Below are 27,963 nucleotides of genomic sequence, written 5' to 3' on the forward strand. Positions count from 1 at the left end.
AGCCAATTAGCAAGTGGTTAAGGTTGTGATTGGTAGTGAGGAAAAAGTAGTTATATAACTTAGCTCGATGCCCAATTCTTGGGTTGGTTTGATCATGAACTTTAGAAATGCAACAATTTTTAGCAAAGAACTTGCCGATGTTGATATTGCTTATTGAGGAGGCTCAGCAAGAAAGACCATTGAAAAAAGGATTTAGCAGTGTATGGTCAAGATCCAAGTTTAGAGATAAGAGCAAAGTGCAGTGTTATTATTGTAAAGAGTTTGACTACATTAGAAGAGCATGCCCGCAACATGCATTGAAACTAAAAATGGTGGTAGATCTTTGGATGCAGCAATGGCATCTACGCAAATTAATGATGGTGATGTTGGAGAGATTCTCAGGGTCTCCAAAGGTATAGTCACTTCTAATGATACTTGAATTTTGGATTTGGGTAGTTCTTACCATGTTTGCTCTATGAGGTATTGGTATTGATTCGAGATTAAGGAAAATATTTTTCCGTTGATGGATGGTTCAATTTGTAACATTTGAAGCAAGAGGATGTTTGATGGAGCAATGCACGCTCCGAGTGGAGTGTCGTGTATTCCGAAGAAGCACGAATCTGATTTCATTTACCGCATGCACTAGACTCTAATTTTATAGGTATGCGGTGTAAGGAGTATTTTTGAAGATGACACATGCTATATGGCTAACTATGCCAGTAGCAGCCAATGAGCGGGGGATGGGGAGCTCAGTAATATTTTGTTTTCCATTTTTTTTTTGAGTACATCCGTACACGCAGGGGCGGCCCAATACATTTGGGGGCCTAAGGCAAATCCAATGAATGAGGGCTTTTTTTTTAATAATAAATTTTTTAATAAATATAAAATACTTAAAAAAAGATATAAGAATGGATAGCTATCAAGTACACTATTTCAACAAAGATACATGAATCTAACAAAAATAGGCAAAAAGTTTTTTTAATTTAATATAATTTTTAAATGAAAGCACATAAAAGTAATTAATTTAAAAAAAGGGCCATGAAACTGATTAAATAACTGAGATGATGCTTGGCAATAATGTTTACCATGTCAAGCAAGAGCCGAATAGGAAAGGGTCATCCCATGGCACTTCTTTCGAGCTGGGCATGTATATCGGGAGGCCAATGGTGCAGCAGACTGGGTGGCGGCGTTTGTTGCGTGCCACTCAGGCGGCTCACTATGGGTCGGTGAGGGTGATTTACCTGGTGCTATCCGGGAGATTTTGTATGCTGACTCTTCTAAGTGCATTCGTACCCGAATAGTATGAATCATCGGTTTTAGAAAAAAAAAAAAAAAAAAATTGAACCTCTCTATTAGAGAAAGTAGGGGCATTATGGAAAATTCACTCCATCTAATAAATAAAAGTCCCATCCCACCATCTCCCCTTCAAGTGAGTACCCAAGCAGCAACTGCAACATCACAGCACAGCAGCCATTCAACCCGCTCTGGCTCCTTTTCTCTCTCTACCACCCAAGAGGGGAGAAGAAACCGAGAGGAGAAAATTAAAAGAATCTCCACCCTCCAGGAAGTCCATCTCCAATCCCCCTATCTTTCTTCCCGATGGCCCAGCTGGATCAGGAGTAATGTGAGGGAGGGAAAACCCAGACCAAAACCAAAAAAGAGAAGGGATGAAAGATAAGAGTGGCTTCAGGCGTGCATCAGCTGTCGCAAGGATCTTTGAGGATGGTGGAAAGAAGACGAGGGGGGGGAACGAGTGTTTGTATAGCAGCAGCACCTCCCGGTTCCAAGAGGATTTGATCGTCCCAAGGATCTTTGAGGATGGTAGAAGGGAGACCGATGTACTTTACTTCTAAAATCTTTTTACTTATAGCCGGAGGATGGGCAGCGGGGGGCGCAGGACGGCGAGCTTGATGTCGCAGCTCCGGAACCCAGCCTCGCCGAAGATCTGGCTGACGATCGGGTCGTCGAGGATGGCGAGCACCAGCTGCTGCAGCTCCACCTTCACGCCGGAAAATGACGACCCGAGGGAAGGCCGTGGGTGGGGGCCTTCCCTGGGCCAAGGCTTGAGCCGACACTGCGTACACGTGTTATATGAATCATCCGGTCTAGCCAAAAAAAAGAAAAAAAAAAAAAGAAGAGGGTGACACATGCTATCGTGGTGTTGACGATGGGTAAGAAATGAAGATGAGATAACTTGCGGTATCTTTCATGGGAAGTGAGAATTTCAGGTGGAGTACCGGGCAATTCATATTTGCCCGGCAGTGGAATCTGACATTTTATAAACTGAATCAGAATTCCTGACAATAACTTTTAGGTCTCTCCATTAATGACACAGGGTTTGGGCCGGCATTTGTGAGGAGCCAAGCGGATCTTGGTGGCAGGTGTTATTCTTTCTTGAATTCAGTCGACAGGGTGACAAAACTCCTACGTTGAGATAATAATATGCCATATTGCAGCAATTTAGGCTTTCCATAGGTTGTGACCATGTCATATTAGGGCATCACTTTTGCTGAAATTAAGTTGCATGCCGTATCCATGGATATCCCCGTGCAGACATGCACATAGACCCCATTAATATATTGGATGAATCTTTTTTTTTTTTTTGGTAAAAAACGGCTACTCATTCATATAGATCTAACATGAGTACAACCCGCCACGTCCGTAGAAATAAAAGACAACAAAGGAGAAGGAGCGTCTATAGTAGACGTCCACAAAACATCCCCGGAATGCCGGGCCACAAAAGAGGCGACCCGGTCTGCGGCCCTGTTCGCCTCTCTAAACACATGACCAATCTGAAATCCGACCATCATCTAAGCCATCCTCCGAGTCTCCCGAATAAGGGGGTGACCGTCACCGTACCTGTCCACCCCCGAATCCAATCGATCACCACCACAGAGTCTCCCTCAAGGAACACTCGCTCGGCGCCAAGGACCTGCCTGGCATAGGATAAGCCCTCCCAAGCAGCTCCGCTCCAACAACTGTAATCCCATGTGTTCGACGCCCACCTGCGGCCACCAACCTACCACCGTGATCCCTGATCACAAAGCCGACCCCTCCAGTCAAACCGTCTAGTGACCTACTGCCATCGAAGTTTACTTTGAGATAGCCAGGGGGTGGGGGTACCCAAGAGACAATAACGAAATGGGGCGCTGAAACAGCGTGAGAAATACCCCAGGTGTCCCTGGCGATCCCAGAAGAAAACTCAGAGGCAGCCGCCATAACCTCCCTCGCATGTTGTGCCGCTCTATCCACCACCATCCTCGGAAGCACCCGCCTCCCCTCAAATATGCCTGCGTTCCTATCCAACCAAATGTGATAGGACAGGTACGCCCTCAATATCCCCTCCGCTGCCAACCCAGGCCTACACATGGAATCTCTCAACACCCGTAGCAAATCCTGCGTCGAGACTACCGCATCAAGCAAGGGAACCGAAGAACACTGCCATATCTCTCGAGCTCTAGGGCACTGCAGGAGAACATGCTCGATGGTCTCCACGATATCACCGCATGTCTCACAAAACTGAGATACCCCCATACCACGCCAAACAAGCAAACTCCTAGTCGGGAGACAGCCCCAAGCCACCTTCCAGATGAAAAGTGCCACCCGTGGGTGAATCCGTAATCTCCATATCCAGCCTCCAGCGATCTGTCGAGCTGGCGCCCTGCAGAACAGCGCAAGAAGATCTCTGGCCCTCACCCGCGACCGCCCCGTCGGAGTCCAAAGCAGCCTATCCGACACCCCTCCAGAGGGGATTGGCAGGGCCAAAATCAACTCCGCCAACTGCTCACCAAACGCCTCCCTGATCATCCCCACCCTCCAATGGCTCCCCTCAGAATCCAACAGATCTCTGATCCTGCACCCAGCTAATCTCGCAGAGTCCACCATGGTTGGCAGACGATAGATCGGCCACTCGGTCACCCAGCTATCCTCCAGCACATCTATCGAGCGGCCATCACCAATCACCCATCTGATCTCCGGAAGCACCACCATAGCCCTGGCACACATCACTCGCCATATCGGAGAGTGGTGACGCTCCACCCGCCCCCCAGGCACCAAGACACCATATTTGGCCCTCATCAGTGAGGACCACATACTCTCGGGCTCAAGCACAAATCTGACTGCATGCCTCGCCGCTAACACCTCCCGTCTCGTCACCAAGGACTGCACCTCCAGCCCCCCGGCACTGGTCGGCTGGCATACAATCTTCCAGGCCACCAAATGGATCCCACCTCTGCCGCTACTCCTCCCCCAGATAAACTCTCTGAACAGCTGCTCAAGGGACCTCAAGACTGCCACCGGAATATCGACGTGGGATAGAAGATAAATAGGGACAGATGAAAGTACAAAACGCACCAGGGTGATCCTCTCCATCATAGACAATGAATGAGACTGCCAACCCTCCAGCCTGCGTCTGACACTAGTCACAAGGGACACAATCCCTAATCCTCAGTCGTCGACCATATAATGGTACCCCCAGATAAGACATCAGGCCACCCTGTTCTCCCACTCCTAGAACCTCCAGTATAGAGAGCTTCAGCGCCCCGCGCGTCTTCGGACTAAAGATAACAGCAGATTTGGCCAAATTGACCTGCTGCCCAGAAAGAGCACAGTAATCCCGGAGAATCTGATCTATAACTCGAGCCGACTGTCTCGAAGACCTGACTAAAAGCAGGCAATCATCAGCGAATAACAGATGGGAGATCGCCACTGCTCCCTCCACCGGTCTGTAAGCCTCCAGCTCCTGACTCGTCACTGCCTGCCGCAAGAATCTAGACCTGATGAATCATTCCTTAGTGTATAAATGGTCAAAAGATCTGAACTTTCTGCCTCATTATCCCACTGAAGTGGATTTTTTTAAAAATATTATTTTGATTGCGACAGCATTTGTGTAAATTATCTGATACACATCTGCAGGAAGACCAAGCATTTCGCTCAATTGCTGCTGACTACTAATGGGCTTCTAACCTTGTATGTTCCATCTGACCAAGTGATGGAACCCAAGAGGTCACCTTTTGTTGAAGAGTTCACAACGGAAAAGATAACTTGGTAGCTCAGTTTCTTGATATTCTTCGTGAACTGCAGTTTACTGGGCGTCACCATCACGTCTATCCCAGGTGGAGACTGAATGCTCACAACGTACGTGGTTTCCTCCTCAGCTCCCACATTGGTGACCGTCCTGTCCACTATCTTTCTTCCATTCCCCATCAAGCTCGAGATGGTGATCGACGGGTAATTCAGATTGGAGATCAAGTCCTTGCTTGAGTTCTCTGGGCACTTAAATCCATCCGGAATGGTTGTTATAAGTTTGATATCTGATGACTGGTATCCGTAGTTGCACAGAAACTGCAAGTAATCTTCGGTTCCTACTTCATACACCAGACCCGGTTGCAGTGCACTTGTTGGGCTTACTTCCCCTGCTCCATAGTCATATGGCGTCGCTGTGGATCCCGAGTCAGTTGTGAGTGAAGCCTCATCGTTGTTCGTCTGAGTTGCTATATGTCGGGTGGCATCACACCCAGATGAGTTCGAAATTAGTTTCGGACTGAAACAAAGCAATGCAGTCTCGAATAGTTCGAAATGAGGAGCTTGATACCTGTGGTCATGATGGCTGACCGGATAGCGGCTGGACTCCTAGTAGGATTCGAAGCTTTGATGGTGGCCGCGATTCCAGAAACATGCGGGCAGGCCATGGAAGTCCCGGAGACAAGTTTGAATGCTGAACTCTTCTGGCCTTGGGGAACCTCTGAGGAGTCGCTTGGTATCCATGCTGCAAGGATGTTGACTCCAGGAGCAGCGATGTCGGGCTGCAGACATAAATCTCTATTCTCTTTACCATCTTCATCACTCGAACACAATTAATTTTGACACAAAGGATGCCCTACAAGGACCAAAAAAGTTTGGAAAAGATGAAGATTGAACCTGCCTTGAGAATGTTACTAGTTTGAGGAGAAGGGCCTCTTGAAGAGAAGTAGGCCACCATTGGTGCTGGCTTATATTTCGTAACTGTGATTGTTGGAAGGATTGTGGCAACTGGGTTCCTTCGGAAAAAAAAATACAAGAAGCACACTTAGTAATGGTGAAGTAACAAGTTGATGCGGCCATGCATACAAGAAGAATTTGTTATTTTTCGTTTTCTTTTACTTGGTGGACTTGATGTAGGTGAGTATCTCTTCCGCTGCTTGCGAGGAGACTTCAGTCGCTGGAAAGGAGACGTAAGCGGTAGCAACGGCTACTCCCAAGTCATCAATTAAGATCGCACCAACTGCACCCGAGTTGTTCAATCCTTCTATCTTTGACATCTTCGGCGAATCGTTGTGGAAGTGCTTGCAAAGAACAATCTTTCCTTTGATCTTGCTTCCATCCAATGCGCCGAGCTCGCAGCGACTGAATTATTCATTTTGAGATCAATAGAGTCGAAGTATTCTATAATCTCTTTCGGGTAGATGTTTAGATTAGAAGATTTGTCTCATTTCACTAACCTTGCTGATTCGACGCTAGAGCTAGAATTAGACTTGGCTGATCCGCCATAGATCAACGGATATACTGGTGACTTCTCCAAATTAGAGAAGTTTATTGCCTGACCCTGCAATTTCCAATAACAAGAACAAGACCAGCAGAAAGAAGTTGGCTAATTTCCGTGGATTGATGAATCCAAAGGAATTCTCTCAAGAAATGAATCCAAAGAAACAAAAGATCCAAAAATAAAACAGCGAGAATATCATACGCTGACTGCCTTGTTGCTCCCACCCAACACGATATCAGACTCAAAACGCCGATCGATGGTCGTGGCAGCAACTGTTAGAATCCACGGGGCCGCGTTCACCACTGTACCGGCGCCGGGTCCATCATTCCCGGCAGAGCACACCACTGTAATCCCCTTCGCCACGGCATGGAAGGCTCCGATGGCAATTGGGTCCTTATCGAAGTCTGGCCGGGAGTTCCGTTCGGCCCCCAGCGACACCGAGAGCAGGTCAACGCCGTCGGCGATGGCATCATCGAACCCGGCCAGAATTGCATACCCAGGACAGCCCTTATATGTGCAAACCTGGTACATAGCGATCCTGGCTGCGGTGAACCCTCCCTTGGCTGTCCCTGCTGCAAGGCCGTAGTAGGAAGCCTGCATGACCGCATCCCCGCCTGCCGTGGAGGCAGTGTGCGTCCCGTGACCAACTTCATCTCGTGGGGAGGCAGATCCTTTAACCTTGTAGTACCTTGCTCCAATCAGCTTCCTGTTTAAGAGAAGAAAAGGATCGATGACTCAAAAAGGAATGCTCGGGGCCTTCTCCTTGGTGATAGAACACAGGTCATAGGTTCTCAGGTGGGGCCATGAGGTGCGCACAACCAATTCTATTCTAGTAACCCAGGGCATGCGTCCATTGGTTATAAACAGTATTAACTAACTTAACTACCAACTGCACTGTTTTCAGCTCACTTGTTACAGTTGGATGCATTGAAATCAGTCCCTTCCATGCAAGTCCCGTTCCATCGGCTTGGAATTGCACCCATGCCTTTATCACTGAAGCTCTCTGATTCTGGCCAAATTCCTAGAAGCAAAAAAATGATGAAAGAATTATACTTAGAACCTAGACTTTGGGGTCGGAGAAACCAATTTATGTTGGATAGGAAGGATTCTGATTTTTGAAGCTTGCCTGTGTCTAGGATTCCAATAATGGTGTCTGATGCTTGAGTTGATGAGGCTGGGTCTGAATCTGGATTCGGGTTGGTCTCCATTTGCTGTAGGAAATCCCATGATCGAGTGGTGTGGAGTTGGTAGATGGGATCAACAAACACCGACACAACCCCTTCTTTTCTACTGATGGCAAGGGCCTCTTCCTCTGACAATCTTGCAGCGAACCCAGAGAAACCATGCCCATAGCTCCGGATCAGCGTCTTTTCTGCATGCTGTCCCCTGATCCAAAGTTTAATCCCAAAACGAGGGGGAAAGGAAGCATATGTTAAGCCTTTAGCATGGCAGCAGAGCTTGGAAAACTAGATGGACACATCTCTAAATTAAATACTAACAAACTGTGGGGAGATTTCAGATAATATGAACTGCATCAGATGGGTCGAGAAATATATGTTGCCCAGTAAATTCTCTGTCCTAATTCCTAAAATTTCCACATCCTGTTGAATTAAATCAAATAATTTAAAATTTTGAAAACCAAATTGGTTAACGGCCAAGTGGCAAGCATCCGTGCACAAGCAAGGGAGCAAACATGGAAAAATTCCTAAAGAAAGCAAACCATGACAAGTGTCATGCATCCAGCGCAGGAGCAAACATGGAAAAATCTCCAAAGAAAGCAAACCATGACAAGTTTCATGCATCCAGCGCAAGAGCAAGCATGGAAAGGCCCCTCGAAGAAGGAAGGAAGCATGAACGGCCAAGATGCAATAAGCTGAAGAATCAAAGGAGTACAAGAAGACACGTCATCAATTCGCGGGAGAGGAATCTTCTTCTTTTGACGTACCTGAGCCTATATAAAGGGCTCTAGGGATCATTTCAAAGTCAATCAAAATTTTCTCTTCTCCCTATTCCAAGAGTCTAGATAAAAAGGGCTCTAGGGATCATTGGGGAGAAAAGAAATAAAGAAAATTTTTCTTCTCCTCATAATTTTTCTAAGTTTCTTTTGAGCTATCTGCAAGCGTGAACGTGCTCTTTTTTCTTCCCTGGAGGCACACTGACGGGGAAGACGTGGTTCTATATTGGATCGTCGTATCTCTAGGAGATCTGTGCCAGCAGACCCGTGCGTGGGGGGCATAAACTTTCCTGGGACAGCGCATCAGCATGCTTCGATCCACAGGCCATCTTCTCTCTCTTTCTTCATTTTATTATTATATTGTCAAGTTAATTATTTGCTAGTTTATTCTTCTTATTTATTGTTTTTGAATATTAGAAATATTTAATTTATCAATTATATTTGTGCATCTAGGCTAACACATCCTACCTGCAAATTGCAATAATACTAAAAGGAAAATTCTGAATGAATAGAGAGAGGCAAAAGGAGGAGCTGAAGAGGAAGCAACCTTTGCAGTACTGAAGCCAGAAGCTGAAGGTGGTTTTCCTTCAAAATGTCCCCAGAGGTATCAGCTGGGACAGCTCCCATGTAGACCACATAAACATCTCTGTTCTCTTGCTGGCCCCAGAGCATCCCTACCTCCAAGAGAAGACAGACAAGGAGAAAGAAAATGCTATGGATTACTGAAGGACCCATCATATCCTTTGTCCCAGCCAATTCCAAAATATATTGGCTCTTCCTTCCTACTCTGGAGGTCTGAGTATTTGTAGAGATGTCAACTGAAGGAGGTGGTAGGCATGGCTTTACCGGTCGCTAGTATAGATAGGACAGGGGGAATAAGATATAGTGGGCATAGAGTAGCGGGGCAAATGGGTCGTTTCGGGAGGTGGCGGGCATGGCTTTACCGGTCGCTAGCATAGACAGGATAGTGGGTATAGAGTAGCGGTGGAAATAGAGTAGCGGTGCAAATGGGGCAGGTCGACAGGATAGTGGGTATAGAGTAGCGGTGCAAATGGGGCAGGTCGTTAGTGACCTTGATCCAATCCGGTTTTTTGCTCGGATTTTAATTTTTGACTCAGACCCAACCCAATTGAAGATCGGATTGAGTCAGGTCCACGGCTATAATTTTTGATCCAACGGGTCATTCGGGTTGAATCGGGTCCATGTATAACTCAGACCCGACCCAAAAAATTCGGATCCTATTCTGGGTCCGGGTCTGAGTCAAGTCCGGACTTGTTGCTTTAATTTATGAATGAAGGTAAGGCATTGTCAGAAGCTTTCTAATAGTATTGTCAGAAGCCCATCCAGCATCTCTTAACTAAGACGACGCTTTAGCGGAAGCCTTAGTGTCCTAATGCGACGCTTTAAAAAGCGTCGTTGGAGGCCTAATCCTCCCCAGCCTAATCTGCCCCTAAATGATGCTTTACAAAGCGTCGTCGGAGGCCTCACTAAGAGCAGGCCTAAGTTTTCATGTTTGCAATTCTTAATTAGAAGAATAGTTTTTATTTTTATTTATATGATAGAAATGCTGTAGTACAATATTTTTACTATTTACTATATTTTGTAATAGACTTTTACTATATCTTTAGTATTGTATTTTTACTAGAGTATGTATTTTATATTATAGTGAAAACACAATACTAAAACTTGTCTATCATACAAGTAAAGATACCAGTCTTTCAAAAAAATATTCTTTTAATTAAAGATTGTATATAAATTATTGATACATATTTGGAATTAGGGCAGAAATCGAATAGGATACTAACATATCTATATCCATATTTATTTCGTTTGACGAATACAGATATGACTATAGATATTAGTCGAATGCAAAAATTTATGTCCATATTTATTTTAAACAGATACGGGCTATAGGTGTCAGTCGAATGCAAAAATTTATATCCATATTTATTTTAAACGGATACGGATAAAAATCGAAAACCAAAAATTTGGATATAAATACGAATGTAAATTATATAATTAAATTTTATGATCACAGAATCAAAGATATAAAAAATTCATGAGCGACATACAAAATTAAATAGAATTAGAAAATAAATTAGATACTCGGATACGGATTGGATAGTTGTCTATCCATATCTTCTTTTTTTTTTTACGGATACTGATATTAGTTAAATGTTCAAATTTTTATCCATATCCAGATAGATTCGGATATGAAAACGGATCCGAACGGATATCATGCAATCCACTCTCACTTTTATTTCGAATTATAAACGTAATTATGGAGGGAGAATTAGATGATTTTTTTTCTTAATTTTGATTTGTTGCTGATTTGGGTTATTTTGATTTGGAGCTCACTTGTAATTTATTGGATTAAGCTTGGGCTGAGTACGGGACGCGCTGATCTTAGGCTCGGTGTTTAGGATTACCGGCGAATCCCGGTGCGAAACCGGCTCTTGAACGAGACGCTTTTATGATGGGCCTCGACGTAGTTAACTTTAAAATAATCCTAATCCGGATTAAAGATTCCCGCTCGACCCGGAAAAGCTAAGCTAATTAACCCTTCAATTTCAATCCTAGTTCGCCGCCAAGACGCCCTGGTCTCCTATAAATAGGCGGCCCTCACCTCGCCTCAGTCTTCAATTTACGAGGTTCTTGGGACAGCGAGCGGGAGCGATCGCGCGGACCTTGGGTTCTTGCGTTTCTCCGAGTCGATCGATCGGACGGGCGATTATGGCGACAGCGGCGGGCGATGCGAAGAAGACGATAACGTTGCGGAGCTCCGACGGGGAGGAGTTCGAGGTGGAGGAGGCGGCGGCGAAGCAGTCGACGACGATCACGAACATCATCGAGGACGGGTGCGCCGACGGCGGGGTCCCCGTCTCCAACGTCACCGGCAAAGTCCTCGCCAAGGTCCTCGAGTACTGCAAGAAGCACGCCGACTTTGCCGCCACTGAGGAGGAGATCGCCGCCTGGGACGACGAGTACATCAGCGTGGAGCAGGACGTCCTCTACGAGGTCATCGTGGTGAGATTCTTTTGCCGTCCTCCTCTCTCTCTTCTATTACTCGATCGGTTTTCTTCTATTGCTCGATTGGCTTTCTAATGTCAGGATTTTGGTCGAATGGGATTCTGTTGGCGTGGAGAGTTTTCTATTGGTTTATGATTTGTTCCATGTTCTCGATTCGATGATTCTGGATATATAGGGTTTGATCGATTATAGGATTCATTCGTAATGATCTTTTGAAAAAAAAAAAGAAACAGATTCTTATGGTTGATTCTTGAGGAAAAGGGGACTCTGAATCTTTCGTTCAACAAGATGTAGAACCGGATTGATTTGGTCGCTAATAAGTGGAATTCAAAGCCATATCTACAAGCTAAGCTTAAAATAATTCAGAAATCCACCATGAATCATAAGTCGCAATGATTTCATCGATTTCCGCAAGATAATCTGTGTATCGCCCGCCCCAATTACCTACCTTTGTAAATAGAATGACACAATAACCGAGGCTAGAATGTTAATCGACATGCTTGCTCAAGATATTCTTCTGGTGATGTAGGAATTATCAATTAACAAAGAAAAGAGAAGGAATTATATATTGCCCAGAAAAATCTTCCTTAATATTCCATTCTTGATTCTTTTTATTCCCAGTTAGGAGACAATCTTTAATTCTTCAACTTTGTAGTCACTAATGGTAAAAGCCTTACTCGTTTCTAACTTTATAGCAGGGAATTCCGTACAACTTTACAACATGTTTGCAGTTATATCAAAGGTATTGGAAAGATGTTCAATAGAATTATGTATTCATTTTCTTTTGTTTTCCTAATCCTTTGCATTGAAATAAATAAGCATTTCTTTTTATCATTTGCAATGAATATGTGGTATTCTTTTTTGCGGATGAGGGTTGTAAAATTAAATGAACACTTTCTTTATGCTTAATTGGCCTGTGGAGTGAATAGAGAAAAAAAAAGTAAAGAAATTAAGAACATGCCTTTCGAGTCTCTGGATCTCCTCCTAATCACCCAACCACATTATGTATTTTGACTAAAATATTTGAAGTGCCAGTTGAATTTATTATGATCATGCTGTAAATGACATAATATTTGCTGTGTTGATGATATCCAGGCCTCCAACTATCTGAATATCAAAAGCCTTTTCGAGCTCGGCTGCCAAAGAGCGGCTGATATGATCAAGGGAAGGACTCTCGCGGAGATCCGGCAGTGGTTCAAAATCCCGAATGACTTCTCTGCTGAGGAATTGCGAGAGGTCGAGAGGGAGATGTTATGGGCCTTTGAATAAAGGAAAAGAAAGGATGGAGCTCTTTAAACTTGCTATGCTCATACAGGGTTGATAACTGGTAGCTGCAACATAGAAATGATTAAGAGATGCAGAGCATCAAAAATTTGGCAGGACCTTTTTCTTGCTCTCCTTCTTTAGTCGATATAGTCAGATTGGTATACGCATGCACCTCACTGTTTTGGATGCAGGCAATGGTTAAAAAGTTTTGAACGTTTCCAAGTAATTCTGTTCCTTGAAATAATGGTGGCCTATCAATTCTGTTGAATCTATCATTACTCATTCCTCATGGATATGGTGTTTGGGGCGCAACTCAATTTTTTTTATTATTATCATGTTTATTTTTTACGTTATGCTTGCTCCAAGGATCCCTAGCAGGGCTTTAGAAGGGGCTCTAATCCTTATAGCACGGTGCGGATGTGCTCGCTAAACAGAAAAAATAGAAAAAGATATTATGAAATAAAGCAATTAATTCCATGTGAGCCTAATTCTCACATGTAATTCTAAATGTTTAATATTGGGATACCTAGCTTCCTATTGCCGCTAGGGAATCCGTTGAACAGGAAGTTGAGTCCTAATTTGACTTGGGCCTTACGTCAAGGTTTGGTTGGAACAAGAGATCGGCGACCTCGGTTATGAAAGGAGTTGGCGTGGCGTTGTTCAGCGGTAAGTGGTGGTGGATTCCGCGGCGCCTTTTTTTTTTTTTTGGGTGGTGCGTGGCGGGCGGGCGGGCGTGCGTGCGTGCGTGCAAAGAAAAGAAGACAGAATTTACAGAGAGATAAAAGAGGTAGGAAGGAGAGGTATGGGAGAAGAAAATTATTTCTATTAAGTTTTCTCCATCTTGACAGGACATAATTGGGATTTTGGAGTGAACCACATTAAATCTTAATGGGCCATGCCAATTTTGTTTTTAATATTTTTCAATTATTTTATTCAGTTGTTCTAGGAGTTTTAATAAGTGTTATAGCTTAGAGCCAAGATAGAGAAAAATAATAGACTGTTCATAATGACGTGCACTTCAATCAAATTTGAAATTCTAAGATTTAATTGCATTGGCTTTGCACACTGAAAGACAAAGATAAAAGGCCATGTTGGTGAAGGATGGGTGCAATTAATGTGGTCCTTGAAGATAAAGAGAAGAAACCTACCACAATGATGAATAAAGAATTCACCAATAGAAAAAAATGGTGATGGTAGATCTCTATTTGGTACTTGATGAGTCATTCTTATTTAGTATTTTCTCAGAAACTATCGCTGAAGGATTATGGAAGAAATTGAGATGCATGCATGGAGGAAAATCTATGCTAGGTACGATTTTTCTTCGAAAATAATTGTACACCTTGAGGATGCAAGATGGAGCTTCATTGTAAGAGTATCTAGTTTAATATACTGATTAGCCAATTAGCAATGGTTAAGGTCGTGATTGGTAACGAGGAAAAAGTAGCTATATAACTTAGCTCGGTGCCCAATTCTTGGGCTGGTTTGATCATGAATTTAGAAATGCAACAATTTTTAACAAAGAACTTGGTGATGTTGATTTTGCTTATTGAAGAGGCTCAGCGAGAAAGATCATCTTCGGATGCGGCAATGGCATCTACGCATATTAATGATGGCGATGTTGGAGAGATTCTCAGGGTCTCCAAAGGTATGGTCATTTCTAATGATACTTGAATTTTGGATTTGGGTAGTTCTTACCATGTTTGCTCTATGAGGTATTGGTATTGATTCGAAATTAAGGATGATATTTTTTTGTGGATGGATGGCTCAATTTGTAACATTTGTGGCAAGAGGATGTTTGATGGAGCAATGCACGCTCCGAGTGGAGTGTCGTGTATTCCGAAGATGCACGAATCTGATTTCATTTACCGCATGCACTAGACTCTAATTCTATAGGTATGCGGTGCAAGGAGTAGTTTTGAAGGTGACACATGCTACGTGGCTAACCATGCCAGTAGCAGCCTGTGGGTGGAGGATTGGGAGATGTTTTGGGAGCTCTGTGATATTTTATTTTTCGTTTTTTTTAGTACATCCGTACATGTGTTATATAAATCATTTGGTCTAGCCAAAAAACTGACGATGGGTAAGAAATGAGGATGAGATGTCTTGCGGTATCTTTCATGGGAAGTGAGACTTTCAGGCGGAGTACCGGGCAATTCATATTTGCCCGGCAGTGGAATCTGACATTTTATAAACTGAATCAGAATTCCTGACAATAACTTTTAGGTCTCTCCATTGATGACATGGTTTGGGCCGGCTTTGTGAGGAGCCAAGCAGATCTTAGTGGCAAGTGTTATTCTCTCTTGAATTCAGTCGACAGGGTGACAAAACGCCTACGTTGAGATAATAATATGCCATATTGAAGCAATTTAGGGTTTCCATAACTTGTGACCGTGTCATATTAGGGCATCACTTTTGCTGAAAATTGCATAACGTATCCACGGATATCCCCGTGCAGACACACACATAGACCTCATTAATATATTGGATGAATCATTCCTTAGTGTATTAGTGGTCAAAAGATCTGAACTTTCTGTCTCATTATCCCACTGAAGTGAATTTTTTTAAAAATATTATTTTGATTGCGACAGCATTTGTGTAAATTATCTGATACACATCTGCAGGAAGACCAAGCATTTCGCTCAATTGCTGCTGACTACTAATGGACTTCTAACCTTGTATGTTCCATCTGACCAAGTGATGGAACCCAAGAGGTCACCTTTTGTTGAAGAGTTCACAGCGGAAAAGATAACTTGGTAGCTCAGTTTCTTGATATTCTTCGTGAACTGCAGTTTACTGGGCGTCACCTTCACGTCTATCCCAGGTGGAGACTGAATGCTCGCAACGTACGTGGTTTCCTCCTCAGCTCCCACATTGGTGACCGTCCTGTCCACTATCTTTCTTCCATTCCCCATCAAGCTCGAGATGGTGATCGACGGGTAATTCAGATTGGAGATCAAGTCCTTGCTTGAGTTCTCTGGGCACTCAAATCCATCCGGAATGGTTGTTATGAGTTTGATTTCTGATGACTGGTATCCGTAGTTGCACAGAAACTGCAAGTAATCTTCGGTTCCTACTTCATACACCAGACCCGGTTGCAGTGCACTTGTTGGGCTTACTTCCCCTGCTCCATAGTCATATGGCGTCGCTGTGGATCCCGAGTCAGTTGTGAGTGAAGCCTCATCGTTGTTCGTCTGAGTTGCTATATGTCGGGTGGCATCACACCCAGATGAGTTCGAAATTAGTTTGCGACTGAAACAAAGCAATACAGTCTCGAATAGTTCGAAATGAGGAGCTTGATACCTGTGGTCATGATTGCTGACCGGATAGCGGCTGGACTCCAAGTAGGATTCCAAGCTTTGATGGTGGCCGCGATTCCAGAAACATGCGGGCAGGCCATGGAAGTCCCGGAGACAAGTTTGAATGCTGAACTCTTCTGGCCTTGGGGAACCTCTGAGGAGTCGCTTGGTGTCCATGCTGCAAGGATGTTGACTCCAGGAGCAGCGATGTCGGGCTGCAGACATAAATCTCTATTCTCTTTACCATCTTCATCACTCGAACACAATTAATTTTGACACAAAGGATGCCCTACAAGGACCAAAAAGTTTTAAAAACATGATGATTGAACCTGCCTTGAGAATGTTACTAGTTTGAGGAGAAGGCCCTCTTGAAGAGAAGTAGGCCACCATTGGTGCTGGCTTATATTTCGTAACTGTGATTGTTGGAAGGATTGTGGCAACTGGGTTCCTTCGAAAAAAAACAAACAAGAAGCACACTTAGTAATGGTGAAGTAACAAGTTGATGCGGCCATGCATAGAAGAAGAATTTGTTATTTTTAGTTTTCTTTTACTTGGTGGAGTTGATGTAGGTGAGTATCTCTTCCGCTGCTTGCGAGGAGACTTCAGTCGCTGGAAAGGAGACGTAAGCGGTAGCAACGGCTACTCCCAAGTCATCAATCAAGATCGCACCAACTGCACCCGAGTTGTTCAATCCTTCTATCTTTGACATCTTCGGCGAATCGTTGTGGAAGTGCTTGCAAAGAACAATCTTTCCTTTGATCTTGCTTCCATCCAATGCGCCAAGCTCGCAGCGACTGAATTATTCATTTTGAGATCAATAGAGTCGAAGTATTCTATAATCTCTTTCGGGTAGATGTTTACATTAGAAGATTTGTCTCATTTCACTAACCTTGCTGATTCGACGTCGCTGGAGCTAGAATTAGACTTGGCCGATCCGCCATAGATCAATGGATATTCTGGCGACTTCTCCAAATTAGAGAAGTTTATTGCCTCACCCTGCAATTTCCAATAACAAGAACAAGACCAGCAGAAAGAAGTTGGCTAATTTCTGTGGCTTGATGAATCCAGAGGAATTCTCTCAAGAAATGAATCCAAAGAAACAAAAGATCCAAAAATAAAACAGCGAGAATAACATACGCTGACTGCCTTGTTGCTCCCACCCAACACGATATCAGATTCAAAACGCCGATCGATGGTCGTGGCAGCAACTGTTAGAATCCACGGGGCCGCGTTCACCACCGTACCGGCGTCGGGTCCATCATTCCCGGCGGAGCACACCACCGTAATCCCCTTCGCCACGGCATGGAATGCTCCGATGGCAATCGGGTCCTCATCAAAGTCTGGCCGGAAGTACGCTGAGGCCCCCAGCGACAGGGAGAGCAGGTCGACGCCGTCGGCGATGGCATCATCGAACCCGGCCAGAATTGCAGACCCAGAACAGCCGTTAAATGTGCAAACTCGGTACATAGCGATCCTGGCTGCGGTGGACCCTCCCTTGGCTGTCCCTGCTGCAAGGCCGTAGTAGGAAGCCTGCACGACCGCATTCCCGCCTGCCGTGGAGGCAGTGTGCGTCCCGTGACCAAGTTCATCTCGTGGAGAGTCGGAGGTGGCTCGGCCGACCGGTGTCGCTGCAGCTCCATCATCCTTGTAGTACCTTGCTCCAATCAGCTTCCTGTTTAAGAGAAGAAAAGGATCGATGACTCAAAAAAGGAATGCTCGGGGCCTTCTCCTTGGTGAGAGAACACGGGTCATGGGTTCTCAGGTGGGGCCATGAGGTGCACACAGAACCAATTCTATTCTAGTAGCCCAGGGCATGCGTCCATTGGTTATAAACAGTATTAACTAATTTTAACTACCAACTGCTCTGGTTTCAGCTCACTTGTTACAGTTGGATGCATTGAAATCGGTCCCTTTCATGCAAGTCCCGTTCCATCGGCTTGGAATTGCACCCATGCCTTCATCACTGAAGCTCTCTGATTCTGGCCAAATTCCTAGAAGCGAAAAATGATGAAAGAATTTACTTAGAACCTAGACTTTGGGGTCGGAGAAGCCAATTAATTTATGTTGGATAGGAAGGAAGGATTTTGATTTTTGGAGCTTGCCTGTGTCTAGGATTCCAATAATGGTGTCTGATGCTTGAGTTGATGAGGCTGGGTCTGAATCTGGATTCGGGTCGGTCTCCACCATTGTTTGCTGTAGGAAGTCCCATGATCGAGTGGTGTGGAGTTGGTAGATGGGATCAACAAACACCGACACAACTCCTGCTTTTCTACCGATGGCAAGGGCCTCTTCCTTTGACAATCTTGCAGCGAACCCAGAGAAACCATGCCTATAGCTCCGGATCAGCGTCTTTTCTGCATGCTGTCCCCTGATCCAAATTTTAATCCCAAAACGAGGAAAGGAACCATATGTTAAGCCTTTAACATGGTAGCAGAGCTTCGAAAACTAGATGGCCTCATGTCTAAAATACTAACAAACTGTGGAGCGATTTCAGATAATATGAACTATAAGATGGGTCTATAAATATATGTTACCCAAAAAATTCTCTGTCATTGTAAAAAAATATAAAATATATAAAATATTAGTTTAAGCTTTTGGGACAAGCGGTAATTTTAACATGGTATCAGAGCAAAGGTCCTGAGTTTGAACTCCGTCCCCGCACTCTTTAATTTCATTATTAAAAATTTCACATGTTAGGCTCACCTATTAAAAGAATGGAAGCTTTTGGGACAAATGGTGATTTTAACCGTCCTAATTCCTACAATTTCCACATCCTACCTGCAAATTGCAATAATACTAAAAGGAAAAATCTGAATGAATAGGGAGAGGCTAAAGGAGGAGCTGAAGAGGAAGCAACCTTTGCAGTACTGAAGCCAGAAGCTGAAGGTGGCTTTCCTTCAAAATGTTCCCAGAGGAATCAGCTGGGACAGCTCCCATGTAGACCACATAAACATCTCTGTTCCCTTGCTGGCCCCAGAGCATCCCTATCTGCAAGAGAAGACAGACAAGGAAAAAGGAAATGCGAAGGACTACTGAAGGACCCATCATATCCTTTGTCTCAGCCAATTCCAAAATGAATGGCTCTTCCTTCCTACTGTGTGGAGGTCTGAGGATTTATAGAGATGTCAACAGAAGGAGGTGGTAGGCATGGCTTAGTGGGTGCTTGCTGATACCTCCCCCACTGCGAGCCCACTGCTTGCAAGTGCGCCATCATCTCTTTAACATTTAGCAATTCTATGGAAAAAACTCCAGTCTCACTCTCTCTCTCCCCCTCTTGATATACTATATTTGAGTCATGACAGTATGCTGATGAGATGGAATCATGTTGCGCAATAGCAAAATGCTAGAGAATTGGAGCTTTACCTGTCGCTAGTGTAGATAGGATGGGGGGGATAAGATATAGTGGGCACAGAGGTGGTACACTAGTGCTAGTATAATTGATGAATTGCAGGAGGTGTGAAGACTGAAGGGTGTGCCATGTTTGCAACATGGGATTTAGACATGCTGAGCACTATATCGTATTCCAAGGATCCACTACCTATTACTCAAGGCTTTGTTGAAATCACCACTTATCCTAAAAACTTAAGCTAATAGGATGAGGTAAATTTATTTATATATTTTATATTTTCTTGCACTCTCCCTCATATGTGGGCCGAACTTTCTTTTAATGGGTGAGCCCAACATGTGAATTTTTTAATAATAGGGTTAAAGAGTGCGGAACTGGATTCGAACTCAAGACCTCTGCTCTGATACCATGTTGAAATCACCACTTATCCTAAAAGCTTAAGCTAATAGGATGAGGCAGATTTATTTATATATTTTATATGCGAAATTGGAGCTGGCTTAGTTAGTCTCGCTTTTGTCTGGAATGAAACTGCTCAGATGATAGTTTGGACATGTTTTGTTAGCTATAAGAAAAAAAGCTTGCATTGCCCAGGTGTCAATGTACGTTATGCTTTAATGTGGTGCATGAGAAGATTAGAATGTGGTGCATGAGAAGATTAGATACTGATATCTGAATGAAAAGTTGCTATGTTTTAATGTCGGTGCCCGACCGCCTGATCCCTCCATGTTAGGGTTTGATGTTTGTTTTGGAGAATCAGATGGGCTCTGGATAAAATTGTCCGGGTATCAAATCAAAGTGGGGTTAGGTTTGAGCCACTTAGAATGGATATTAAAAACATATGGGTTGGCTTGGTTTTAGCATGCTTAAGTTGACCATCTCCGTCACCTGGGACCATTTTTCATAGGAAAGAAAAGCTACACGCACTCCATGTTGAAAATGAAACCACCTTCGGGAGAGCATGCAACAACGGAAGAAAAACTATAAATAAGTTGTACGAGTGCTAAAAAGAGGAGGGGAAAAAAAAAAAAAAAAGACTCACCACATGTTTGAATATTTCTCCTTCATTTTAGATGATTCAGAAAGATCCTTAGATTTGATGTGAATCACTTTAGCCTCTATGAGTAGGGCTAAACAGGATCCAAAAGCGAAATTCACCGTATCGAAAAAGCAAATCGCAAGCCAATCTTTCAAAAACCATAAATTAATTATACAACGTCTAACTAAGATAATCTTTTTTAAAATCATATAATTTTAAGAGAGGCATTTTTAAATTTAAAAAAATTTATTTTTACAATTCTTCCATCACCTTCTAATTTTCTTTTAAAAAATTCAAATTGAACAGATTAAGAGAAATCTCCATTCTCTTAGATTGGATCATTATATATAAGTAGGAAATCTTTTTTAACAAGTTTGTCAAAGAGATAAACAAGTGATGAGGAGGTAGAAATAGCCCTATCCCAGCCAGACACCATCTTAGAAATCAGAATTACTTGAAAGTATAGGATTCTGATCAAAGGAGCTTATTTCAGGGACAACAATTCCACTGAAAGCTGGAGCTGCTTGTTACAGCCGGAGTTCATATCAGGCAAAGCGGTTTTAGCACAAATTGGGGCTTAACACAAGGTGGATTAAAAGCACCAGTCACATCTTAATCTTTCTTCTACTTCAAAGCCCATCCTAAATAAGGATAAGGGTGGGATATCAGCCCATCACACCAATACCCAACCCCCAATGAATCTATCAAGTGAAATAGTTAACACCCTCACAACTGAGTTAAGGGGCCAATGCACCTCAAATGAATCTATCAACTGAACCAGTTGGCCCCTCACAACTGAGCTATGTAACCAATGTGCCACAATCTTTGGGTCAACAAGAAATTATAATGATACCGATAATAATGATAAAGCCTTTGAATGATAAGAGCAGCAAGCACAGTATCACATGTACATATATACAGATTATCTCCACAGACATTGTAGACCATCTGATGTGCAAGAAGATATTATAAAAGATAAAAAACAAACAGTTGTAGAAGGATAGAGGATGTCAAAAGGAACAAGCCCGAATCCAATAAAAGAATACCAATAAGATCTTTTGTTCTACCAAAACAAATGGCTCCATAGGATGCGGTTCAGGCAGTGCAGTTTTCTCGAACACTTTGTTAACTGACAGTTAAATTCATGGCCAACATGGTCAACCATCTGTTGTTGTTGCTGCACATGATCCAGAAGAAGAAGAAGAAGAAGAAGAAGAAGAAGAAACACCATCATAAGACATGAGACACCGGATGCTCATGAAGCTCAGCTATATCAAACTAGAAAGTGATAGATGGTCAACAAAAATAAACAAGATACCACATCATCAATGATGTCAAAAAGTTCAATCCAATATTATAACTGCAATTACATAATTATTTGAGTGTCACAGTAACAAAATTGGTAGCGAATAGCATAAACGGTGTTAATTTTTAACACAAGTCACAGAATAATATAAAGTACTAACAACTGAAAAGTCTTACGTTTCTTCTAGTAAAATTCAGATAACACATTTATCAAACCTGCAAAATGACTTTGATAATGAAAGACAAACCCGAGAATAATATAAAACAGTTAATAGATACAAAAAGACAAAATATTATTGAAAATGCAAGGAATTTCATAAGCAAATTGCACGGAAAAAAAGACAAGAGTAACACAACACTCTTTCCATTAAATATTTACAAGTTACTATGTACAAAATCCATGACGAGAAAGTATTGATCATGATCTAATAAGTTTTTCTATTAAAAAAAAAAAAAGAGACACCCCTTCAAGTTTCGGCCAGTTACACTTAGGTACCAAATTTTTAAAAAAATTCAATTAGCCACCAAAATTTTATTTTTGTTGCAATGTGGCCCAGCCATCTATAGTTCAGATCATTCTAGCATACTAATACACAATATCATCCACTCCAAAACTTATAACTACTTTTATTTTTGGGTAATTAAATATAACTGTAACCAATAGTTCAAATCCTTAGTTTCGATAATTAATCATCAACATCACACTTGAATCCTAGTGTTAAAGATTTAATGTGAAGTCTTTAGTTCAACTCAAAATATAAAAATTTACCTGAGCTGCTTATTTTTCAATTGAGTATCTAGGAAAGAGCAAGTTTAGCATTATCAACTCCTGTGGCCAAATAAACAATTATGATTTTGCATAAAAATCATATATTTTAGGAAAAACTTAGGATGAAAAATTATGATTACTCATTCCCAGTAGGATCCAGAAACAGATGAAAACATGAATGCTTAATCTAAGTAAATATAATCTATAAAAAATTTGACATTTACTCTCTATATTCAAAAAAAAAGCTAAAAACAGAGTTGACCAACAAGTGTTAAGGCAAAGCCTAATAGGCTTAGATACAAAGCAAATTTGGATGCATGTAAGCTCTAACATTGATTTAAACAACATCCTGAAAAAAATACTTTTTTCTTATAATATGCATTTTTCAAGAACAATATGGCTCTTTAAAATGAAGTCCATCTAACAAACATATTTCACGCTTAGATGTTATGTAGTCTCTTTTTCTTCCTTTCTCCTTATATTCTGCTTCGTCTCTTCGTTTCTTCTTTTATCAGTATTAAAGAAAGAAATGAAACCATCACCTGAAAGACTTTAATAGCCCAAATGCGATTGAACCACCTTAATCCAAGCAGAACCATATTGAAATGATAATTACAACCAGCCCATTCTCCACTCTGGGCAGTTATATTTACACCAACCAATTTTATTATTGAATCGGTCTTTTTCTTATTTACTACTTTAAGGTGCAACACTGGACTGTTTACAACACTACCAGTTTAAATTAACCAATACAGACAGCATTACCCAGTTTTTGTTCCATACTCCGTTCTTTGGCATATGTAATTTTATTTAAAAACATATCTAGCTATAAATCTGTTTTATTTTCACAAAATGATCACCATCGCTGATCAGACCATAAGATAATGTTGGAGTAATTTATAGAATTTATATTAATGATGAATATTTAAAGAGGATTTTTTGGGAATAATTGATGTAATTTAAACCATTATAGAATATCTGATATGTGCTGTTATAATTACTCATAAAAATTTGTTTTATTTAATTGTATTCTTGCTAGAAGACACCTGAAAATTTCTGTCAGTTTCATTTATCCCAATATTGAAACTTTTACAATGGCATTTTGTTGGTATATGTTTGACACCAATTTATCCCAACCCACAAATTGGCCTAAGATTGTCAGCAAAAACTTTAAGAAGGTTGATGCCAGGTCGACAATCATGTACATTTGCCCAAACCTTTCTGAAGCCAACAACATTTGATGTTAGACTGTCCAACTGAATTCATCGCGACAATCCATTGATAGAGTTATGTTTATTATTGTGGTCCATGAATGACATATATGTAAAATATATATACATACTGTCTTGTAGATTGTCAACGATTATTATCAACTTTATGCTTGCTCCCAATATGTAAAATACTCAGGTTCTACTACAATAGGGAGCACTCTTACAAACTAAGATTCACTTACTAAATAAGCCTCAATTTCAATGGGAGAAATTGAAGCTAATTACCTATCTAGTGCCACTCGCAAAAATTCTGACCTATCCAAATGGGTAGGAAACAATGCTAAAGTGATTTCAAAATCATCACCATCATTGAAGCCCTTTCCCATGAATGGCGGGTGCTATCAAAGCCAACCATAAGTCAGGCAGGCTTTGGTGGACTTAGCATCTTTTCGGAAATAAATATCAGTATAATTTTTCATCTTATTTGTCATCTGTTTTGTCTGTTGCAATTGAGATTCTAGATGTTTAAGTTGTCATGGTCATCATATTCATAAACCAATTTGGAAATAAAAGCCAAAAAGAAAAACGAATCATTCAAATGTCAGAAAATGTAATGGTTAAATGATCAAAACTATTTAACTTTGAATCTGTTGATCAGAAATTAGGAGCCACAGAGTACAATACACCAAAAAGACAGCAATTTGCAGAAAGAAGCTGCTAAGCATTAGGTTCAGATTAATACATATTAAACATGAAGGGAAATTCAAACCATCTAACGGTGCACAAACTCTCTTATTGGTCAGATCAAATGAATACTGATCTTGCAACTAATGTGGTTTGTTGAAATATATAGAAGTGAAAAGATTTAAAAGATAGAACCATCAATTAGGTATAATGAATAATCAAATATTGTGACCTTATTGAAGATTGGCTGCTATTTGGTAATCTAGATAGGAGCGTATGGAAAGAAAGGAATAAAAAAATGAAATCCATTGTAAATTATTTTTTATCATAAATAACACATGTTCTTCTTTTACACGTAGCATGGTTTCCTGAACAGTACACTGCATCAAAACATAACAGTAAGATAATTTTTGTTGAGAACTGCATCTACAAGTAATACAAAGAAGCAATGCTAATAGATTGTCAGGAGCATTAAAACAAGTCCCATAAAGTTTATCCTCCCCATCGCTCTGTGATTTAAGCTATGACAACCTAAGGTGCTGCTAAATAGAAGGATCTTATCAACAGCCATGAATGATAAATCATATATCAAACTGCTGAACTGAGAAATCGGGTACCACAATAGTATGAGCTAAAGTCACAGAGATTTGTAAATAAAACTATAAAGAAAAATTTATCCTAGACCCTGTCTACCAGTTCAACTATAGACCGGGCCTATAACGGCCATAAAGGCTTACCAAAAACAACAAAAAAAGAAATTGAAACGAACCACCCTCATCCGACCACCCCTCCCCCTTTTTCGCTTCCGTCGTCGCCGCCTCCACCTCTGCAGCCCCCGCCCTTGCCGTGGCCACGCCGCCCTAGCCTCCATCCCCATCAAGTGCCCGTGCACCCATGGGCTCCCCCTCCTCCCTTTCTCCACCCATAAAATGCTAGCCATTAAAACCTCTGGCAACCTCCTCACCCTCTCCTTCCTCCCACCACCCCCTCGCCGAATGCTGATCAGGATCTTGTCACCGTTGTTCCCCAGCAAGGAATTCTTGTGGAGTAGGACCTCCTCCAGAAGCTCCAACAGCTCGAGGTCATCATGCTGCAGCCCGTCCGGGATGTGGAGTCGGGCGGTGCTGGGGATCGGGCGGAGGGGAGGGAGGTGAGGATGGCACAGTTGGGAGGATATGAGCGACGCTCGGGAGGCAGAGGACGCTTGAGAGAGGTTCAAAATCGGCAAGCGAGCAGCGCTCGCTCAGTGGTGGGTTTCGCTCGGCAATCGTGGCCAGGGTTTCGCTCGGGGGAGGGGTCAATGCTCGGCCGAATCAAAGGGTTTTGTTTCCTTCCCCCATGCCCCCTAGCGCTGAGTTGGTCAGCCCTGTCCATGTGGGCAGGCCGTTATAGGTTTGGTCTACAGCCGATCTGATAGACCGAGCCTAAAGTATGATCTCTCGTAAATAAAAATGTGACAACCACCTTACTTTATCGCATTGGAAAGACTATACCGTGTACCCAAGCACCTAACCAATTCAGCATCATATACACAGTTAGCTATTAAGGTCATCATTGATATCCAAGTAGCAGGTGCTGCAGGGCTTGGGTAACCAACGCCATACACCCATGAAAAGCTAGAAGGTTAGGAGGGATGTGGCAAGATGCAGTGGGGAGCAAAGAGAAACAAAAGCTAGACCTAAAATAGAAATGCCAATCTGTCTCTAAGGCCTTATTTGGAAGAGCTTTTAGAGGCCAAAATGTACTTTCTAGCCATCCAAAAGCACTTTTAGATAAAAAAGGGATATTTGGTAAAATTTTCAAAAAGCCGTTTTATCTTTCTGCTGTTTTAGTTTTTTTCAGAAAGCTAAAACATAACAACATATAATACAGCTTCTTGGAAGAAGCTTCATTTTGGAGTTTCTCGGAAAAAGCACTTTTAGAAATTGTCGAGAAGCTGTTTTGAGTTATAATATTTTTTCTTTTTAAACCAAAATACCTATAATAAAATATAATAATTACACAAAATATCCTTTTATAATAATATTTAATATATTTATTATTACATTATATTATATTATAAAATATTATATTATAATATAATACATTAATATGTCATATCAAAAAGTACTTTCTTAATTTGTTTACAAAATACATGTTAGACTTTTACCGCACTTTAAAAATGTAATTACGAAACAATTTTTTTTATAAAAGCTCTATTTTTAAAAGCTCTACCACTAACCACTCCTCCAAACGAGTGTCAGGATGCCGAAGGAGTAAATGAGCGAAGGGTAAATCGGAACTGACCTTTAGTCTTCTTGGCCTTGGATGAACATCCAGCAGCCATCGCATTCCCACGGCCACAAGCCAAAATAACTTTAGATCCCGTGCTCGAACTCCCCATGCATTGAATATTGCCAACCTCACAAGCACCAATGTTCGGACCATCCAAGGCTCCATCTTCATCGTCACCTTTCCCTTGCATCACCGATTGCATGCAGTTAACGCGGTCATCGCAGCGCAAATTGCACGAATCTATGATGCGGGCACCGAGAAAGCTCCCCTGGGGGGCATTAGAAACCATATCCCCACCCACTCTGGCCACTCTTTGATACGGGAAGGCTCCGATTTCTCCTTCTATCCTCCCTCTTATATCAACAAGCAAGCACCTAAGCCTCGTCGCCTCTGCCTCTAGAGCTGCTTGGCCCTGCAGCCTCTTCATCAATTGCTGATTGAGAGACCTCAATTGGACAACCTCGTCCACCAGGGAGGCCGTATGAGCCTTCTTCTTCTCGCGGTACTTACGGACAGCCTCTCGGTTGCCCATCGGTCTCTTCTTGGATGAGCTCTTCTCGGCGGAATCGGAAGTCTCCTCCGCAGAAGCCGAGACGATCTTGGTGTGGACATGGAAGCAGGTGTGGGTGTGCGAGAGGTTCGGCCCTGGATGATTGCAAGTGTGGGTGTGGGTGCACGAGTGGTGGGGCACGTCCTTGAGGCTCTCGTCGAAGAAGTCATTTATCGAGCAGCTGCCGGGCATCTGGTCCCCGAATTCGGGGCCCGGGAACACTTCCGGGTCCGGGAAGTCGAAGTCCAAGTCGTCCATGCCCGAATTGAGCAGCTGAGTTCCTATTCCAAAAGGGAATTGGAAGCAATAAAATTCAAGAAAGGGCCGAAAGACGAAAGATTGTATCGAAAGTATGGATTTTAGGAACAATCCAGATGGAACAAAAAGGCTTGCTTGCCGGAATCAGATAGCGGCACGTTCAATTCGGTTCAAAAGACTGGATTTTTCGGAAAGAAAGCAGAGAACAATGAAACCCTAGAAGAAACCCGGACCAAGAAAGGGAAAGTTAGGATTTTGATGGATCCCTCGTTAAAGAGAGATAGAGTAGAGGGTTTCGAGGCACTCACGAGACCTGGGACGAGTTCTCACAGCGATGGAGAAGGCGGCTGTAATAGAGGCTGAAATAGGGACGAAGCGAGAAGAAGGGAAGCTGCCGTGAAACGGAGAGGAATTTCTTGCAACGACCGAGCGGATGGGGGGGTTCGGGTTGTACCTTTTGAGCGAAAGAATGATTCACCTTC

The 27,963-nt window shown here is 42.5% G+C and overlaps 4 protein-coding genes across 7 annotated transcripts; 1 reads left to right on the forward strand and 3 right to left on the reverse strand.

Annotated features, from left to right (window-relative positions):
- Positions 1–4,799: 4,799 nt before the first annotated feature.
- LOC149753419 (CO(2)-response secreted protease-like) lies at positions 4,800–9,229 on the reverse strand. The gene is made up of 9 exons (XM_089923642.1): positions 9,004–9,229; positions 7,629–7,888; positions 7,412–7,523; positions 6,704–7,208; positions 6,459–6,562; positions 6,121–6,363; positions 5,903–6,017; positions 5,573–5,783; positions 4,800–5,471 (listed from the first exon to the last, which is right to left on the reverse strand). The coding sequence occupies exons 1-9, from the start codon at positions 9,192–9,194 to the stop codon at positions 4,912–4,914; spliced, it is 2,301 nt and encodes a 766-aa protein (XP_089779768.1). The 5' UTR covers positions 9,195–9,229; the 3' UTR covers positions 4,800–4,911.
- Positions 9,230–10,648: 1,419 nt separating this feature from the next.
- Positions 10,649–13,055, forward strand: LOC103714635 (SKP1-like protein 1A). The gene is made up of 2 exons (XM_088723988.2): positions 10,649–11,483; positions 12,582–13,055. Exons 1-2 carry the CDS (start codon positions 11,190–11,192, stop codon positions 12,753–12,755), a joined length of 468 nt encoding a protein of 155 aa, XP_088580114.2. The 5' UTR covers positions 10,649–11,189; the 3' UTR covers positions 12,756–13,055.
- Positions 13,056–15,124: 2,069 nt separating this feature from the next.
- Positions 15,125–19,146, reverse strand: LOC103714636 (CO(2)-response secreted protease-like). The gene is made up of 9 exons (XM_089923641.1): positions 18,906–19,146; positions 18,151–18,416; positions 17,928–18,039; positions 17,186–17,720; positions 16,938–17,044; positions 16,600–16,842; positions 16,382–16,496; positions 16,053–16,263; positions 15,125–15,951 (listed from the first exon to the last, which is right to left on the reverse strand). Exons 1-9 carry the CDS (start codon positions 19,094–19,096, stop codon positions 15,392–15,394), a joined length of 2,340 nt encoding a protein of 779 aa, XP_089779767.1. The 5' UTR covers positions 19,097–19,146; the 3' UTR covers positions 15,125–15,391.
- A 2,125-nt stretch (positions 19,147–21,271) lies between these two features.
- Positions 21,272–27,925, reverse strand: LOC103714633 (basic leucine zipper 23-like). Of its 4 annotated transcripts, none has more exons than XM_088723999.2 (3): positions 27,790–27,925; positions 26,686–27,697; positions 21,272–21,607 (listed from the first exon to the last, which is right to left on the reverse strand). In XM_088723999.2, the coding sequence occupies exons 2-3, from the start codon at positions 27,479–27,481 to the stop codon at positions 21,588–21,590; spliced, it is 816 nt and encodes a 271-aa protein (XP_088580125.2). In that variant the 5' UTR covers positions 27,482–27,697; positions 27,790–27,925; the 3' UTR covers positions 21,272–21,587. The 4 variants fall into 4 exon arrangements, with proteins under 4 accessions (XP_088580125.2, XP_088580126.2, XP_038982273.3 ...); XM_088724000.2 differs by having other exon boundaries at positions 21,272–21,708; XM_039126345.3 differs by having other exon boundaries at positions 21,272–24,779; positions 26,686–27,504; positions 27,790–27,922.
- Between the last annotated feature and the right edge of the window lie 38 nt (positions 27,926–27,963).

This window comes from Phoenix dactylifera, chromosome 6, assembly GCF_051530095.1.
Source record: "Phoenix dactylifera cultivar Ajwa chromosome 6, Ajwa_hap1_PhDact_Kaust_v1.1, whole genome shotgun sequence".
Taxonomy (NCBI): Eukaryota; Viridiplantae; Streptophyta; class Magnoliopsida; order Arecales; family Arecaceae; genus Phoenix; species Phoenix dactylifera.